Raw genomic sequence first — 17984 nt, 5'->3', positions numbered from 1 at the left:
TTTTTCTTGCTTTGATTCTTTTAGGCACATTTAAATTCATTTACAGAATTGACACCCCATCCCATCATTAATAATATTCTAACATCTTAAAATGCATTATATCAAAACAGGCTTGATGTTTTGACAGACTAAAACATTCAAGCCCAATGATGTACATCAGAGAAAACCGAAAATAAGGTAGCCAATCTAAACAGATGGATTTATCTCAAGGAAATACAAGAACTAGCTAATCGCCTTTTTCCCTTTCTTGCTTTGGCCTTAACAAGAGTCTACTTTGTGCGTGACAAGTCAAACAAACCATGAAAGAAAATCCGTAATGCTTTCTCAAACAATATATGCGTCAAAGTTAACGGTCCTCGTATGCGAAGTACTCCAGACACCTGGAAAAACCGTTGGCTTGTTTATTAAATGTTCTACAGCCAACGGTTTACAATCCCAAAGCCCGATGAGTAACCAACTTTCTTGGTTATAGGACATCTCAGGCACATCGAAATATCTTTTGGAATAGCAATCTTTTCACTACACGACCATTATCCATGGATATTTTTCCAAAAAACACTCAATAAACAAAAACAAAAAACAAAAAAAGTGTATGATGGTAAAGTTCGATCAGTCAAGAGTGCCATTCGTCAACATTCGTAATTGGCATTGTGCTTCCTCTATGCCAAACCCTGAACTCTGAGCCATGATTGGCTGGAAATACTGTCCATCATTTGCTTGGTCCTTTCCCACGCTTGCTCCAGTAATTGCTATAAGCCTCATTGAACATGTCCTTGCAGCTCAACTTAGCACCGAGGCGGGAACAGATGAGGAATGACCCGCCCATTTTGCGGTGCAGCGAATAGGTTTCCTCGGGCGGGGGGACGAGTCGCTGTTTGAGCATGACAGGGATGAGGTTGTGGATCCGCTCTGTGGTGCTCTGAGTCCCAAAGTCGAACGGCTCCTCGGAGGAGAAGGCCTCACCCAGGATCATCACCGCGTCCACGTGAGCGTTCTCCATGGACTGGGTGGGTACAAGAGGTCGTGTTGGCACAGGTATGGCACAAGCTTTGCCGAAACACAAAAAGTTGGGGGTGTGGTTACTTTACCTTGGACTCATAGCCAGTCAAGAACTTCATGTCTATGGATCGTTTCAGCACACTTTCTCGATCTGCATCTACTCCTGCCTTGATGATCTTTTGAAAAGAGGAAATACAAACATTAGAAAAGAACGACAACTTTTCTGTTACTGTTTACGTTTGCTTTTACACATTCACCTCTATATAAAGGTCTGTAAAACTCTCGTCAAAACCTCTCGTTGCACCAAAGTCCAGCAAAGCCACCTGTGGATTAAAAAAAGCTTCATTACTTAAAATCCAACTCAAAATAATCCACGCAAAAATGCTTGGATAGATGGATATGGATAGGATGGGATGGATAGATTGATGGGATTGGTTGGATGGAACTGGATGGATAGGATGGATAGGATGGGACTGGATGGACAGGACAGGATGGGATTGGATAGGATATATAGATTGATGGGATTGGATAGATGGAACTGGATGGATTGATGGGATGGACAGGATGGGATGGATAGATTGATGGATGAGATTTGATACATGGAATTGGATGGACAGGATGGGATGGGTAGATTGTTGGGATTGGATGGACGGGATGGATAGATTGATGGATTGGATGGACGAGATGGATAGATTGATGGATTGGATGGATTGATGGGATGGATAGGATTGATGGATGGATAGGACGGGGTTGGATAGGATGGGACTGGATGGACAGGATGGGATTGGATAGGATATATAGATTGATGGGGATTGGATAGATGGAACTGGATGGATTGATGGGATGGACAGGATGGGATGGATAGATTGATGAGATTGAATAGATGGAATTGGATGGACAGGATGGGATGGATAGATTGATGGATTGGATGGACGGGATGGATATATTGATGGGATTGGATGGACGGGATTGGATGGATTGATGGGATGGATAGGATTGATGGATGGATAGGATGGGTTTGGATAGGATGAGACTAGATGGACAGGATGGGATTGGATAGGATGGGATGGATAGATTGATGGGATTGGATGGATGGAATTGGATGGATTGATGGGATGGACAGGATGGGATTGGATAGGATGGATAGATTGTTGGTATAGGATGGATGGAATTACATGGATTGATGGAATTGCATGGATTGATGGGATGGGTTTGGATAGGAGGGGACTGGATGGACGAGACTGGATTGATGGGATGGGATTGTATAGGATGGATATATTGATAGGATGGTATTGAATGGATTGATGGAATGGATTGTGGGATAGATATGATGGATGGGATTGGATAGGATGGGATGGATAGATTGATGGGATTGGATGGATGTAATTGGATGGATTGATGGGATGGATAGGATGGGATGGGTTTGGATAGGATAAATGGTTTAACATTAACAAAGATTAAAAAAATATTGTAGAAGTATGTTATGTTATGTATAAAAATACCTTGATGTAAAATGTTACCATTTGTACATGACACGTCATCTTACCCGGTGAGTTTGTGGATCGTAGAAGAAGTTGGACCAATTGGGGTCGGTCTGCATGTATCTAAACTCAAAAAGCTCCCTGAGACACAGGATCAAGATGTTCCTGCAAATCTGTGCATCAACAAAATGTTTGGTTACTGCAGTTGACAGCAGTTAAATCCCATGTGTTTATGCATAAACCACTTAAGCGTACTACTTAGTTTACCCTCAACAAAAATCAGGCTGTTTAAATGCAATGTTTACAGACAATATAACAGATAATGGTTTAAATCACAGTTAAATTGTATGTTTAAACATTTCAGTTACATTAATTTGACATTTAAAATCAATGTGGGACATTTTGTCCATTCAGAGCTTGGTCAACAAAACTTATTTTTTGTCTGTACTCTGGTTTAAATGTCAGCATAATTTTCCTTAAAACTGTATGAAAACATTTTCACCACACAGTGGCAGTAATGTCTAACTGGCTTTCACATTTTGGTCATTTAAGACTCTAAATAGCAGCCAAGGACTCCTTTAAATGCATAGAGAGGAGGAGCATGGACCCTCAATGCATGTAACAAGGCCGGATTAACATACATTTTCATGGTTATGTTACAAAGATATTAAAATAATTTTTGGTGTACACTGGAAAAAATATTCATTGAATTTGCTCTTTTTTTTTAAAGGTAAGTGGTTGCACACAATTCAATTATCTAAAAATAGATATATGCGGTTTGTTGAAACTTACTCAATAGTTTTTAGTTACATTAGCACAATTTAATTGATCTGAGTAAAAATTCAGCAATGCTACTATTATCTAATTATCTTAGTTTTACTCAAATTTTGAAAATATAAAGCTATTATACTACATCAACAGGCCACTTTAGCAAGCTAACTATACATAACTCATTTAAAAACCCAACAACAAAACAGAAACTCTTTCAAATACTAATATAACAACATACTAAACATTAATAAGACCTCCTCTTTTTGTATCTCAATAAAAATGCATAAAATAGCCGGTTATTGTAATATTTACTCTCATTATTCAGTCTCATGCAAAACATGCTGGGAACTGGAAATTCCCACCCAGTTTTAGCAATAGAAACCACTTAATATTTTTCATTAAAACCAAAAACAATATTGGATTAAATGCACAAATTTATGTTACATTTTATTAGGGTCAGATGATTTTTTTTTTCAGTGTACTACATACATTTTTTATTTAATAAAGTATATTTTATAGTGGTAATGTTCATTTTAATCAGGTTTTAATTTTTTTGATTGGCCTATTAATGCATTTATGTTTTATGCCTAGTTAAAATTTTCAAATAAATAAATAAAAATATATATAACAGAACACACACGGTCAAAAGTTTTGAAACACTTTACTGAAATATAACTGTGATCTTAAAAATCTTTTAATTTGAAGGTGTATAGTTCAATGCTTGAAATTACTTTTGTGGACAAAAATATAGCTGTGCCAAACAGATTTCGGTAATTAGAAAACTACAATTTTATTTTTAAAATATTATTTTAAAAATAGATGACTTTGACTGACTATTGAAGGAAAAGCAGCCAATAAGAGCCCAGATTAAATGTGAACTTTAATATTCTTTAAAAAATCATCCTAAAGTGAAATTTCAAGAGGCTTCTTGATAAAATGACACGAGTTTGGTTTTGCAATTTCTAGGCAAAAGATGCTTGCACTTCAAATGATAAAATAACACAATTTTGATTTATTTTAGATGCATTTAGTCACCAACATAGTTTGGATGAGTTTATTACCATTCAGTAATGTGAAAAACGATATAAATAAACAACAAGTGAGTGTTTCAAAAGCATTAATAATGCAATATAAATCATGCTTCTGTGTTTGCAGATGGTTTAGCTTGACCTTAAACCTTCAGGTTTGAACAAAAGGACAAACTGTTTCCTTCAGACTGTGGTGTGCCAGTCAAGTTCCTTATTTTAACCATAAAAGATCTCAGCAGATACCTCGTTTTTCAGCTCTTGTGAGAGACTCTCGGCCTGGTCCAGAGGGAATCCCGGCACCAGCTCGGTGGTGAGGACGTGCTGGCTGCTGAGTTCGTCGATTACCTCTGGCACGTAGAAGAATGGGTGATCTTTTAAAAGCTCCCTGTCAAAAACCACAGAGCATCTGAGTCAGTGAACACAATCATGCCACATCGCACGCGCACCACAGGACGTGCTAAAGAGCACACACGCGAGTCAGCATCTGCTTTGAAGGGAAAGCTGTGATTATAATCTGTGTGTTTCAGCAAATCAGTGTGATGAACGCGTTATGCATAAGGGCTTAGCCTAAAACAACTGAAGGAAATTCAATTGCATGGTTATTTTCCTGTCTCATTAAAACTAACAAGGAGTTTTTTTTTTAGACAAAACAATGTGTTATATTAAGACCATAATATGTGGGTATAACAGCTTTAGAGTGGGAGATGGTATTTTGAAACTGTTGCTCGCTGAACTTCAAGCTGCTTATACATTAAAGTACAGTGATACTACATTTGATATGACACTATTGAAAAAGTTACTAAAAATAAAGTACATGGGCATCCAAGTTTGATTTCAATCTTTGACATGACCTTCCTCAGTCAATATTAAACTTATCAAGGTTATATTTTTAACAGAATATTCTTTACATCATGTAGGATAGTTTAATGTACAAAACGGTTTTCGCAGACTGACACATTTACACAATGCAAAATGGTAATAACCAGTGTTGGGGAAAGTTACTTTTAAAAGTAATGCATTACAATATTAAGTATCCCAAAAAAAGTAACTAATTGCGTTACTTAGTTACTTTTCATGGAAAGTAATGCTTACGTTACTTTTGTGTTACTTTTCTTGGCTGAGGCTTGATCTCTTTCAGGCCTTGCAGGTGTTTTTATGACTGAAAAGTTCTGCATTTAGCAATTGCCTATTTCATCACAAAAATGTCGAGCTCTGGCCTGCCATCTGAGTTTCTGACTCAAACTGTTGCCACACAGGCGTGTACACATAGAGTGCACAACGTGACTACGTTTAGTTTAATTCAGTACATAATTTTTTTAATCGAATTAATTAAACTAAAAAGTAACTTGCATTACTTTTTTTAAAAAGTAACTCAAATATTAATGTGTACATTTATAAGGTAATGCATTACTTTATTTGTTACTTCAGAAAAGTAATATTACGTAATGCACGTTATTTGTTATGCGTTACCCCCAACACTGGCGATAACAGCGTTAAGTATTTATTTTGCTAAAAAAAAGTCAAATGTAGTGACTTCTAAAAACCAAGGAGCTCAGATGCATAAGCCGCTAAACACCACATCCATCCCAAATAAAATAATGATATTAACCGAATGCTCTCGGCACGTATCGTTCATTAAAATACCTTTGCTTCAAATTTGCTTAATAATGTGCACAGATCATTCAGAAATGCAGCTTTTTTGACATAATCCGCTAAACACCATGTCGAAGTCATCTAAAGCCCTGTTCATAATGTGTGGTTCAGTTTCATCATTTGCAATGTTTCTAGTTGTTATAGACAAACAAATTTGTTAAATAGCAATAAAATTACAAAAGTGAAATATGTAAAAATAAGGCATATCAGTTACTAATAACCTTTTCATCGCCATTAAAGTTAAATTACCGAACTTATGCTGCGTACACGGCAAACGGCAAGCATCACGTTCCTTAATCTAGATTACTTGCGGGATTTAACTTCATAGCATGCAAAATTTTCGCTTGAGTAGAATATTTTATAATAGCGCAAAAAAAAACCGTTAGATGTGAATAGCGGATTTTTGCAGCAATCGCGTTGTCCCGAGTCGCAGCATTCGCATCGACCCGCGTCAGTTTACATCTTTGCATTGACTTTGTATGTAATTTTCTCTTGCAAATTGTTGATTTCGTGTTTGTTGTGTACGCCCTATTAGAGCCTGATAGATTAGAGCCACTTTTAATCTTTTTACAGCACGTCGTGAATGTGTTAGCATTTAGCTTAGCCCCATTCATTCCTATGGCTCCAAACAGGGATGAATTTAGAAGCCACCAAACACTTCCATGTTTTCCCTATTTAAAGACTGTTACATGAGTAGGTACACGAGTAAGTATGGTGGCACAAAATAAAACTTTTGTTTGGAGCCATAGGAATGAATGGGGCTAGGCTAAATGCTAACACATTCAAGAAGCGCTGTACAAAGATTAAAAGTGCACGCTTTGAAAAAAGATAGGTATGTATTAATTCATCTAAGTTGAGGTAAGAACATAGTAAATTTTTGAAAACGATGGTGTTTTTCTTTAAGAGGGTTTTGCATCTGAACTTCTCAAACACTACCGACTGATGACTCGGATATGACACCTCTCATTTAATTGCCCAAACAAACCAATTCAATAAAATCAATTGGACTTCCCCACACAAATACAAAGAGATAAGATAATTGTAAGATAAGTTAATTTCTTAACAGTCAGATTGCCCTGAATAAACACTCAAACCCTGACTGATATACTCAAAAGTAAAGACATTCAGTAAATTTCCTTACGTGCGACACGTTTATCTTTGAATGTGTGATTCTTCACGATCACTGTGAAAAACAGGGTGCTTAACAGATAACAGGTCATGGGGTGGACAAACCGGTTATCCATATTTACCTTTTCCAGTTCTGCTTTACTTAAAACCTGTCAGCACACAAACTCTTCCTTCACACCAGGTCATTCAAACCCTTGCCTACAAACTGAAAATGATGAGGGGATATTTTTAGTCTTGCGCTCTAATGCCGGTGCTCGAGAGACGATGTTACATGAGGATACAGACGTGCCCGATCATTGCGAGCATTTGTAATGTTTATTTTTGCCTTGTGTAAACTTTCCTCAAAGGGCATTAGGCTACAGGCAGAGCTTGGGTAATTTTAGGTCTTGTATCAGGCATAACGTTGTCTGAAATGACCTCAGAGACCAGCAAATGACAATAAGGCAGCATTTGTAGATCAGTTGGTAGAGTATTACGTTAGATTCTCAGGAAACACACATACTGAATAAACATATAGACTGGATGCACTGTAAGTCGCTTTGAAAAAAGCATCTGCCAAATGCATAAATGCACATGTAAATGTGTAATGTCATATTAAATGTTTATATGGATGAACACGATGCTTTAATATAGAAGAAAGCTAAGGGTGTTTTCACATATACACTGTTTAGGTCGGCCCAAATGACGTGTCGCTTCGAGTACGGTTCGTTTGGGTCAGTGTGAACACAACAGCCGCACTTGGGTGCACACTAAACGGCCGCTCCGAGACCGCTCTAAACAGGTGGTCTCGGAGCGGCTGTCGCCGAACTCTGGGGCGACCCACCTGTGGTGTGAACACTGCTGGACCTTGGGCCGAACCAAATACAGGAAGTTCTCCATATATTTGAGCCACTGGGCTTCCGTTGTGACCTGAGCCGGGTGTTATATTGTGGGTTAACAACAAACAAGCCAATCCTGGTCTGTTGCGGAGATTCGCTGTCTCCTTTACGTTTGAGCTGATGATTTTATAAATGCATAGCTGTCCTCCACACACAAATAGTGACATTACGGGCTTTTAGCAAACGGCTTCGTGAGAAAGGCTTTAATAGAACAGCTACGCAATATCGCGTTAAAGCAAAGAAACTTCGCAAAGACGTGCATCGTTTATCTCCACATCTTGATAGCTGCGCTCTCCCTGTCAGGCTGGTTGTCGTTGAAACGTGGGGGTGGTCATGAGACAGTAAGAGCTGTCAGAGACCAATGACAGCGCTGACCGCTGTCACGTGGCGTACGGTGCGACATTTCAAGTACAGTAAAAAAAATAATATGTGAACACGGACCGCACTAACTGAAAAATGATACAATGTATTTTGGTGTGCTCCGAGGCCGCACCTCAGTGCGCACCAACATATGTGAAAACACCCTAAGATCTCCTGGTTTCTTGACTCACTTGAATTTCCGAGCACACTTGGCTTCTCTGATATAATCGCACTCCAGCGTCAGCTCACGACGCATCACATCCATCAAATGCTCTGGGAACAAACCTGCAAAAATCACATACAAGACACAGTCACAAATGAGTCAGCGGCTTTTGAACTACAACCAACCAGGCAGCCATCACTTTGAGAATGTAACGTGGATCACCTTTGAGAAAAAAATTACACATTAATATGCCGATAATTCTTCGTTGTTTATACGAACATATTTGGCACGCCCATAAAAACTATTTTGGCCTCACAAAATCTTGGTCAAAGTACAGTCTGAAATTAACACATAAACCCTTTAACTGGCGCAGCCCTCTGAGTGGGGGGGGGGGGGTGAAAAGGTGTTGTACACCTTCAAATTAATATAACTGGCATTTTTTTGGTCTAGAAGCCTAATTATGGTCTTGTTTTTAAAGACGACACTTTAGCGTTTTTACGGAAGTGCTGGAGGTGAAAATATAATTTTTATAGCATTATTTGTAATAAATAAAAAATGCAATATAGTATTATTTTTAATACATAAGAGTATGCAGCAAACCAACGCAAACCTCGGTTTTTGATAATTTTGTCACAAATGAATACATTTCATTTTTCCACGGCTTTTACATTCAGAATTAAATTAGGAATGATTATATTAGACTTAAAGAGATATAACCACAAAGAGTGATTCTAGCAAAATAAAATTATAGTTAAGTAAAAGAAAACTGTAACTATTAAAGGAATAGTCTACTCATTTTCAATATTAAAATGTTATTACCTTAACCAAGAACTGTTGACACATCCCTCCACCATCCGTGCGCATGCACGCAAGCGCCGGAGCGCGCCGCGACGCCTCGACAGCACCCAGCCCAGCCCCATTCATTCAACTGCACCACCCAGAGACAAAGCCAGAAGTGACCAAACACATCAACGCTTTTCCTATTTAAGACGAGTAGTTATACGAGCAAGTTTGGTGGTACAAAATATAACGTAGCGCTTTTCTAAGCGGATTTAAAAGAGGAACTATATTTTATGGCGTAATAGCACTTTTGGGAGTACTTCAACTCGCCTGAAAAGTCCGCTCCCCTTCTCACTCTCATAATGGGAGAGGGAGGGTGTTACTGCGCCGAGTCAAAGCACTCCCAAAAGTGCCACCACGCCATAAAATATAGTTCCTCTTTTAAATCCGCTTAGAAAGGCGCTGCGTTTTATTTTGTACCACCAAACTTGCTCGTGTGGCTACTCGTCTTGAATGGGAGGAGCGTTGATGTGTTTGGTCACTTCTGGCTTTATCTCTAAATGGTACAACTGAATGAATGGGGCTAAGCTAAATGCTATCGAAGCGTCGCAGCGAGCTCCAGCGCTTACGTGCACACACACAGATGATAGAGGGATGTATCAACAGTTCTTAGTTAAGGTAATAACATATTTTAATATTGAAAATGAGTAGACTATTCCTTTAACCATACTATACACAATAAACTACATATCATACTATAACTATACTTTAAAACAAAACAAAATGTTTGTATTCACATTAGTATATAGTATCCAACTATATAATACATTTAAAGCTCTGATTCATTTCCATGACTACAACTTCTAAAATGTAACATGACATTTGACATGATCTTAAAGGGACACTCCACTTTTTTTTGAAAATATGCTCATTTTTATTCTCCCCTAGAGTTAAACATTTGTTTTTTACCGATTTGGAATCCATTCAGCTGATCTCCGGGTCTTGACTTCTAGCATAGCTTAACATAATCCATTGAATCTGATTAGACCATTAGCATCACGCTCAAAAATTTACCAAAGATTTTTGATATTTTTCCTATTTAAAACTTGACTCTTCTGTAGTTACATCGTGAACTAAGGCCAACGGAAAATTAAAAGTTTTGATTTTCTAGGCAGATATGGCTAGAAACTATTCTTATTCTGGCGTACTAATCAAGGACTTTACTGCCATAACAGCAGGCGCAATGATATTACGCAATGCCCGAAAATAGTCTTCTGCTACTGAAAGTTACCAAGGGGACTATTTTCAGGTGCTACGTAATTTCACTACGCCTGCTGCAGCCATGGTATGGCAGCAAAGTGCTTGATTATTACGCAGAAATGAGAGTATAGTTCCTAGCCATATCTGCCTAGAAAACCGCAACTTTTAATATTTACGGTCTTATTTCGAGATGTAACTACAGAGAGTCAAGTTTCGAAAAGGAAAAATATCAAAACTCTTTGGTCATAGCCTTTAAATCGGTGACAGAAGTACAATATTTTCTGTCTAATATTCCATTAAACTATGTTAGGTGGCAACAAAAATCTTTTATTTATGAATGACTTTCTGTAAGTTTTCTTTTAAGAGTTTTATATACATACAGTAGGACACAGAGAGCTGAGGTTTGTGGGAGGAAATGACTCAAGTCATGGATCTGGGTCACCTGTGCATCATCCTCACTACGCAACCTGTCTGAGCTTAGACTATTCATCAGGCCATGGCCTCACATCAATGAACTTATTTGGATATAAAAAAAAAAAGAAAAAAAAAACCTAACTGACGTACACACGGAGTACAGATGAAATCAGTTTATTAAACAAGTAATGAGTTCATCACCTTCAGGAAGTGCATTGCTCATGCTTAGTACAGTCATCAGGTTATTTACGTCACTGTTGATGCTCTGTGCCACTCCAGGATACTGCAAGAAAAGAAAGAGCAAATTACACCAGGCTTTGAAAACATTACACAATAACAGTTCAGTGTGTAAGCTAAAACAATATCGAATCAGAGACAGGCCTGACAATGAGAGACCCAGAATAAAACTGTAGCAGTTCTTTAAAAGGGACATTTCACAGGACTTTTTTAAGATGTCAAATAAATCTTTGGTGTCCCAAGAGTATGTAAGTGAAGTTTTAGCTCAAAATACCATATAGATAATTTATTATAGCATGTTAAAATCGGCACTTTGTGAGCAAAAATTTGCAGTTTTTTGGTGTGTCCCACTCCCTTTAAATGCAAATAAGCTGATCTCTGCACTAAATGGCTGTGCCGTGATTGGATAGTGCAGATTAAGGGGCGGTATTATTCCCTTCTGATATCCCGAGGAGAGCCCAATTTCAATGACCTATTTTTTTTACATTGTTGCATAGAATGGTTTACCAAAACTAAGTTACTGGGTTGATCTTTTTACACTACCTAATTGTAGTAATTAAACATTGAAAAAGTCAGATTTTCATGATATGTCCCCTTCAACTTTTTGGTTTTCAGACATTTTGGACATGTTACAAATGATTGAATATAATACAATAAGAGACCTCAGGCCTTAGATAAATTGAAAACCGACCTGCAGATTTTTCACAAAATATTGATTGATGAAGAAAGCATGTTTTGATGTTCACTTTTTATACATGAAGACATCCCGCAACCAACCTGGATTTTCATGGCAACCTCTCGACCATCTTTCATCCTGGCCAGATGGACCTGTCCGATGGATGCAGCAGCAAAGGGTCTTTCTTCAAACATGTCCAGTTTATCTCTCCAGTTCGGGCCCAGGTCATTGTTCAGGGCTTTCTGCAGAGAGTGAACAGATGTGTAAAAATGTGTACCTTTAAATAAAGCTCAACAATTGGCTTGAGATTTAAGTAGATAGTACCATCATCTGTTTGATCGGCATGAAGTCTGCGCTCTGACGGACGCGTTCGAAAATCTTGGCGAGCTGTGGGTTGATGAATGCATCATCTGAAATATTAATAAATATTTATAAAAATATTTATAAATATATTTATAAAAATATTAATAAAAATTAACTACATAACACGCTGTTCAGACCACCAGCGTGTCTTTTTAATGAGGTCATCCCTAATTCTGGTTGTTATAAACGAATGAGCAACATCAACACTGCTTCACTCTCAATGATAGTTGCTCCCAAAAATCGCTCAAAGTTAGACTTTTCTCAACTTTGTTGTTGCGTCACTGGTACACGGCCACTTCCTGTGGCCAACGGTCACTGTCGCACACGTCGCTGGAAGTCAGCAGGTTTCCATTGAAAATAATGAGACCATGTCACTCTGCTACTGCTAGTTGCTGGCTGTCTGAACGGTAGGGCTGTGTATCGCCAACAATTTCCCGATACGATACATATCCCGATACAAGGGCTCCGATACGATGCGCATCACGATACAAGACTATTTTTAATTACATTTTTGTTCAGAATTTAGTAACATTATTATTATTATTATTAGCATCATCTGTTTATTGTACATTGAATAAGCAGTGTTTTAACAGTTGTGTTTTTGCCATTAATTTATTAGGTTCTGGGGTAACTCATAGAAATACTTAAAATCCCAGAGTTAGTACTTAACTTATGTTTTTTTAAAAGCAGTTTTACAAAGATGGTGCCTTACTCTAGGCATTATATTTGTCTCTCATTATTCTATATCTATGAATATATCTATAAACATGCAGTCAGACTTAATAATATTTAATAGAAATCAGATTATTAATGTGACAGCTATAGTTTGAAGAAGCTCTGTATCTCTTCTACAGACGTACACTTTTTACATACAAATCTTTGTCGTGTTTCTCCTCAAATGCGTTAGTGCTGTTTTATAAGAAAGTGGCTAATAAAGCCCTTTGCAGTAATATAGGCCAAGATATCTGCGCGTTCATACTGAACTCATTGATTTTAAATACGCGCATGCGAGAGAGAGAGAGAGAGAGAGAGAGAGCGCGCGAGTACGCGGCTCGCTATGCAGACACGTGCGCCAGCGAGACAGACACGCAAAGTGAAAGTATACCCCGCAACCTTTAACTCTACGTAGCCTACTCCGCGGGATACATGCTTCCTTTTCATATGGATCACGGATCAACAGCGATTCTACAAGTTACTTTCAAAAGTGCATTCGAATCGATACGGAAGGTGCTTTATCGATGCGCGCATCGTCAGGCGTCCATGACGATGTATCGACGTATCGATATTTTGAGCACAGCACTACTGAACGGGTCATAAGTCTTTAGGATACACTGATATCCGCTCACACCCGGTATTAACATGTCATACATGCATATGAATATTTCCATGACTTTCATTTTATACATCCTTAAAGAGCAATGACCTTTGGTTTTTAACCTGCATGACTTTTTTGACCTATATGTGAGTGAAGACCTCACATTTTTAGTGTACATTACTAGGAATGCACAGAAAAAACAGCCTATATCGGCACATAAAAGTAATTTTTCCCAATATCGGACATTGGCAGATTGTTTAAAAACAACCGATGATCAGGGCAAATTATATAATCAAAAGGCAGGGTTCCCACACCTTAGTTAACTTCAAATTCAAGGACCTTTCAAGGACTTTCCAGGTCCAATACCCTCAAATTCAAGGACTAAATGTGGGGACACATTTCAAGTCAGAGCAAGGTTACATTGTGTTACCTTTTAAGATACATTGTTGAGGTTCCCTTTTGAGGGAACTCCCGCTGCGTCACTGCGGTGACACTTTGGGGATGCCTCCAGGGGTCTGAAATACTGCCAAAGACGGCGTTACAGGAACGCAGGAAGTATGGCAAGGGAGACGCAGCGTCTCGTTCCCTTCTCAGGGAACAAGAGTTACATTCGTAAACCGAGAAAATTTGCATGTGTCAAACTATGCAAAAAAGCATTTTGGCATGAATCAACATTCGCATAAAGAAGATATAAGCATTTAAAGCGAACAGTTTAGCGTGTTTAAAAAGTCTAGAGTTTTTATGATATTATCCTACACTATACAGGGAATGATGTGGATTTTTTTCCAGAAAACTTCTTGCATAAAATAGATTCAAGTACTTTCAATGACCTGTATCTATGCATGTATATTTTCAAAAACTTCCCAGGGCCTTGATCCCCCCCCCCAGATTCACAAACTTTCAAGGATTTCAAGGACCCGTGGAAACCCTGAAAAGGAATTAAAAACGTATCAGAACTTATGCTGTGTGATTATTTGTAATTGGATGACAATGACAACGAAATAGTTTGTATGCTCTTCATGAAAAGCATAACTAGCAGTATCTATTGGTATCGTAGATGCCACTAAGTATCGTATAGGTGCATCCCTATACATTACCTACTTCTTATTTAATACCTACGACATAACAGCTTAGTCATGTTGAGAACGTTCACAGCTTCCCAAAGGTCACGTTTCTGGCATGGCCATTAATTTATTTTGAGCTGTTGCCCCAAGCCGTACAATCTACAGCTTACACAATACAGCCAAACTTACAATCTGAGTCACCCCGTGTATGCAGTAAGCATAGAAAATCACGCATTGAGATCGTGCTGTAAAATGGGGGAGGCACAAGCAGTGCACATTCTTTCATTCGCTCTTTCCAGCATGAACTAAAGCACGGGAAGTCCATCCTCCTACGCACTAATTTGTTGGATATTACAGATCAAAAGATTGGGCATTTGAATAATGTCAAATGTCATGAAGTTGCACAATGTTTGAATTGCTGGACAGTTTAACAGAAGTGGACACAAGTGTGAGGCCATGACAGGCAGCTTTTCAAAAGACATGAAGGATCCACAAATCGCCTCTATTAGTACAAGTCTAACCATTACTTATTATTATTATTATATTTTTTAATATTATATTAATAACTTCAGATCACCTATGATTTTAAATCACCCGACATTGTAAGTGGCCAGAAGTTATAAACCATATCGGGTGTGGAGTACCTCTCAATGACCCCGACCGATATCTAAGTGACCCGGTCGAACCTAATGCTTTATCATGCATAAACAGAAGAATGCATTCTCTTACCCTGGATACTGAGCATTTGACCGAGTTTAAGGGCCGCCCCACGCACTTTACACAGCGTCCTGACGATACGCTCTGCATTGGCCTCGGACAGGAAGGGGCTTTGGTCCAAAACTGCCTTCTTTTCCCCTGTGTGAAATCAATACATTTAAATTGAGTACAGTAGTATGTGCAACAACAATGTATTCCTGTAACTCAACTAGCAGGTAATTGGTTTCATTCCCAGGGAATACACATACTGATGAAAAGGTTGGATAAATGCAAAATGTATGCAAAGAAGTAAACTTGCTGTAGAGAACCGTTTGTCCACTACAGCACATACATTATGGCCACTGCTTGTAAACAAACGTTTACAAACTGTTGGATTACAGTAAACAGTTCTGCATTATGTGAGAACTATTCCTGGATGCATTTAGGTCAAAGGTAATAATTATCCAGGACTTCTGGGTTTTAAATAGAGAAGATCTTATTACGTAACACAGTCCTCTGAATGTTTGCACCCTTCATTACTAAATCCAGTTCCATCACATCAAATTGCTAAACAAAGATCTAAAATAACCGGTATAACAGGAATTAAGCATTTGACTGATTTCTTAACTCGACACTTAGGGCTCTATCTTACACCCGGCGCAATGCAGCGCAATGCGCGACGTAAGTGTCTTTCGCTAGTTTCCACCCTAATTTTCACGTTTAGCGCCGCGTTGTTTAAATAGCAAATGCATTTGCGCTCCCTTTTGCGCCCATAGGCGTTCTGGTCTGAAAACGAGGTGTGTTCAGGCGCATTGTTGGCGCGTTGCTATTTTGAAGCAACTAAAATAGACTACGCCATTGACCAACAAAAACCTGGTCTAAAGTCTAAAGTCAATGGCGCATTGTGTTTTATGTTATTTAAAGAGCGCATATGCGCCTATAAACGGGAGGACAACGCGGGTTTGCTTATCACAAAGTACATGAATGCCCAGCAGCACAAAAACGCTTTTAAATATGAAAGATTAAAGGATTGAATGTAAAAGATTATTATTGAGTCTCTTGGACATAATTGAGGACTTATTATGAGTCGTTAGAAGGCGCAAAGAGCTGCTTTACCTGCAGCCTGGTAAGTAAATAAATGCTTTGCTTTAAATAAATGCATCTGTTTTTAAATGTTTTTTTTAATGCTACCTCACGGATTTATTGTATATGATGACTCTGTACCTGCGGATATGGTGAGATGAGAAACATTTTAAAGTAATGCTTAAAAAAACTCTTTGCTAAAAAAAACGCTGTCCAAAGCGCTGAAACGCGCAGAGAGCCGTTTGTAAATTCTTTATCTCCTGTTTGTTACAAATAAAGTATTTTTAGAGTACAAACCTTTTCTTACATACTTTCTTACATACATTTAAAGCAATTACAAGCCTGCTTTTTTACTTCCATGACTAAAAGAAAACGGGTTTTAAAGGTTTTAATAAAAAAATAAAAATTTTAATACAAGTGAAAAACAACACAATTATTTAACATTAATCTTAAACTGGCGATCTTCTTCCTCCGCTTAGTTTTCAGTTTACAAAGTCAGTCATCTAAATAGGGATTACACATAGCGCCAGCGCAACTTGCTTTTAAAGGGGATGAGAGCTGTGACTCTCATTGGTTTACTGCACGTTACCCCCAAAATACTCCCATTACAATAGGACCAACCCTTTTCGACCATGCGCTCGGCGCACAAACCATTTTTTCCGTCGTTAAATTAGCAAAAGTGGATTCGGACACGCCCATTTAGACGTTGCGCTGTGCGCTTTAGACAATGCGCTTAGATCGTTAAAATAGGGCCCTTAAAGGGACACTCCACTTTTTTTGAAAATATGCTAATTTGCCAGCTCCCCTAGAGATAAACAATTACCGTTTTGGAATCCATTCAGCCGATCTCCAGGTCTGGCGGTATCACTTTTAGCATAGCTTAGCATAATCCATTGAATCTGATTAGACCATTAGCATCACGCTAAAAAAAAACAAAGAGTTTGGATATTTTTCCTATTTAAAACTGGACTCTGCTGTAGTAGATGCCGATACACCTTAAACCTGCTAAAATCGGCCCGATATATCGGCCGGCCGATATATCGGTCGATCACTAGTTACGGCAGCAAAGTCCTTGATTATTACACCAGAATGAGAGTATAGTTCCTAGCCATCGGCCTAGAAAAATTGCATGTCAAGTTTTAATAAAAAAAATATCGAAACTCTTTAGTTATGTTTTTGCGCGATGCTAATGGCTAAATCAGATTTAATGGATTATGCTAAGCTATGCTAAAAGTGTTACCCCCAGACCCGGAGATCAGCTAAATGGACTCCAAAACGGCAAAAAATCAAATGTTTAACTGTAGGGGAGATGAAAAATGAGTGTCCCTTTAAGCCTGGAGTATAGTTCGATTTTTTTAAGCAAGCGTGAGCGTACGTGTGAAGCCTTGCAAGGCATAGTTTATTTTACTCATATGCGTACAAAGAAGTTTGAAGCATGCATATTGTGACAAATGAAGTTGGCACTCCTGGACTACATACTAGATACTTCAGTACCCGCATACGCAACCCCTTCGTACAAAGCATGCGCATTTACTACATTTTGGAGGTGCTCGTACAGTGTGCGCATACTATTCTGATGACCAAAATTGCATCTCTGGTACGCGTGAAAATGGGACTATACTTCAGGCTTGAAAC

General features: G+C 38.3%; 1 protein-coding gene across 1 annotated transcript in view; it reads right to left on the bottom strand.

The window, feature by feature from the left end:
* Nucleotides 1-15: 15 nt before the first annotated feature.
* coq8aa (coenzyme Q8A, genome duplicate a) overlaps nucleotides 16-17984 on the bottom strand; it is a 36149-nt gene continuing 18180 nt past the window's right edge. The window contains exons 6-15 of the mRNA XM_055185558.2: nucleotides 15300-15425; nucleotides 12153-12238; nucleotides 11930-12070; nucleotides 11117-11198; nucleotides 8490-8583; nucleotides 4523-4664; nucleotides 2546-2653; nucleotides 1257-1322; nucleotides 1089-1175; nucleotides 16-1003 (exon numbers count right to left, since the gene is read on the bottom strand). Coding sequence (XP_055041533.2) covers nucleotides 710-1003; nucleotides 1089-1175; nucleotides 1257-1322; nucleotides 2546-2653; nucleotides 4523-4664; nucleotides 8490-8583; nucleotides 11117-11198; nucleotides 11930-12070; nucleotides 12153-12238; nucleotides 15300-15425 — 1226 coding nt within the window. The 3' untranslated portion in view covers nucleotides 16-709. The remainder of the gene's footprint in view (nucleotides 1004-1088; nucleotides 1176-1256; nucleotides 1323-2545; nucleotides 2654-4522; nucleotides 4665-8489; nucleotides 8584-11116; nucleotides 11199-11929; nucleotides 12071-12152; nucleotides 12239-15299; nucleotides 15426-17984) is intronic.

Source organism: Misgurnus anguillicaudatus, chromosome 18, assembly GCF_027580225.2.
Source record: "Misgurnus anguillicaudatus chromosome 18, ASM2758022v2, whole genome shotgun sequence".
Classification (NCBI taxonomy): domain Eukaryota; kingdom Metazoa; phylum Chordata; class Actinopteri; order Cypriniformes; family Cobitidae; genus Misgurnus; species Misgurnus anguillicaudatus.
This window is presented reverse-complemented; position numbering and strand designations above follow the sequence as displayed.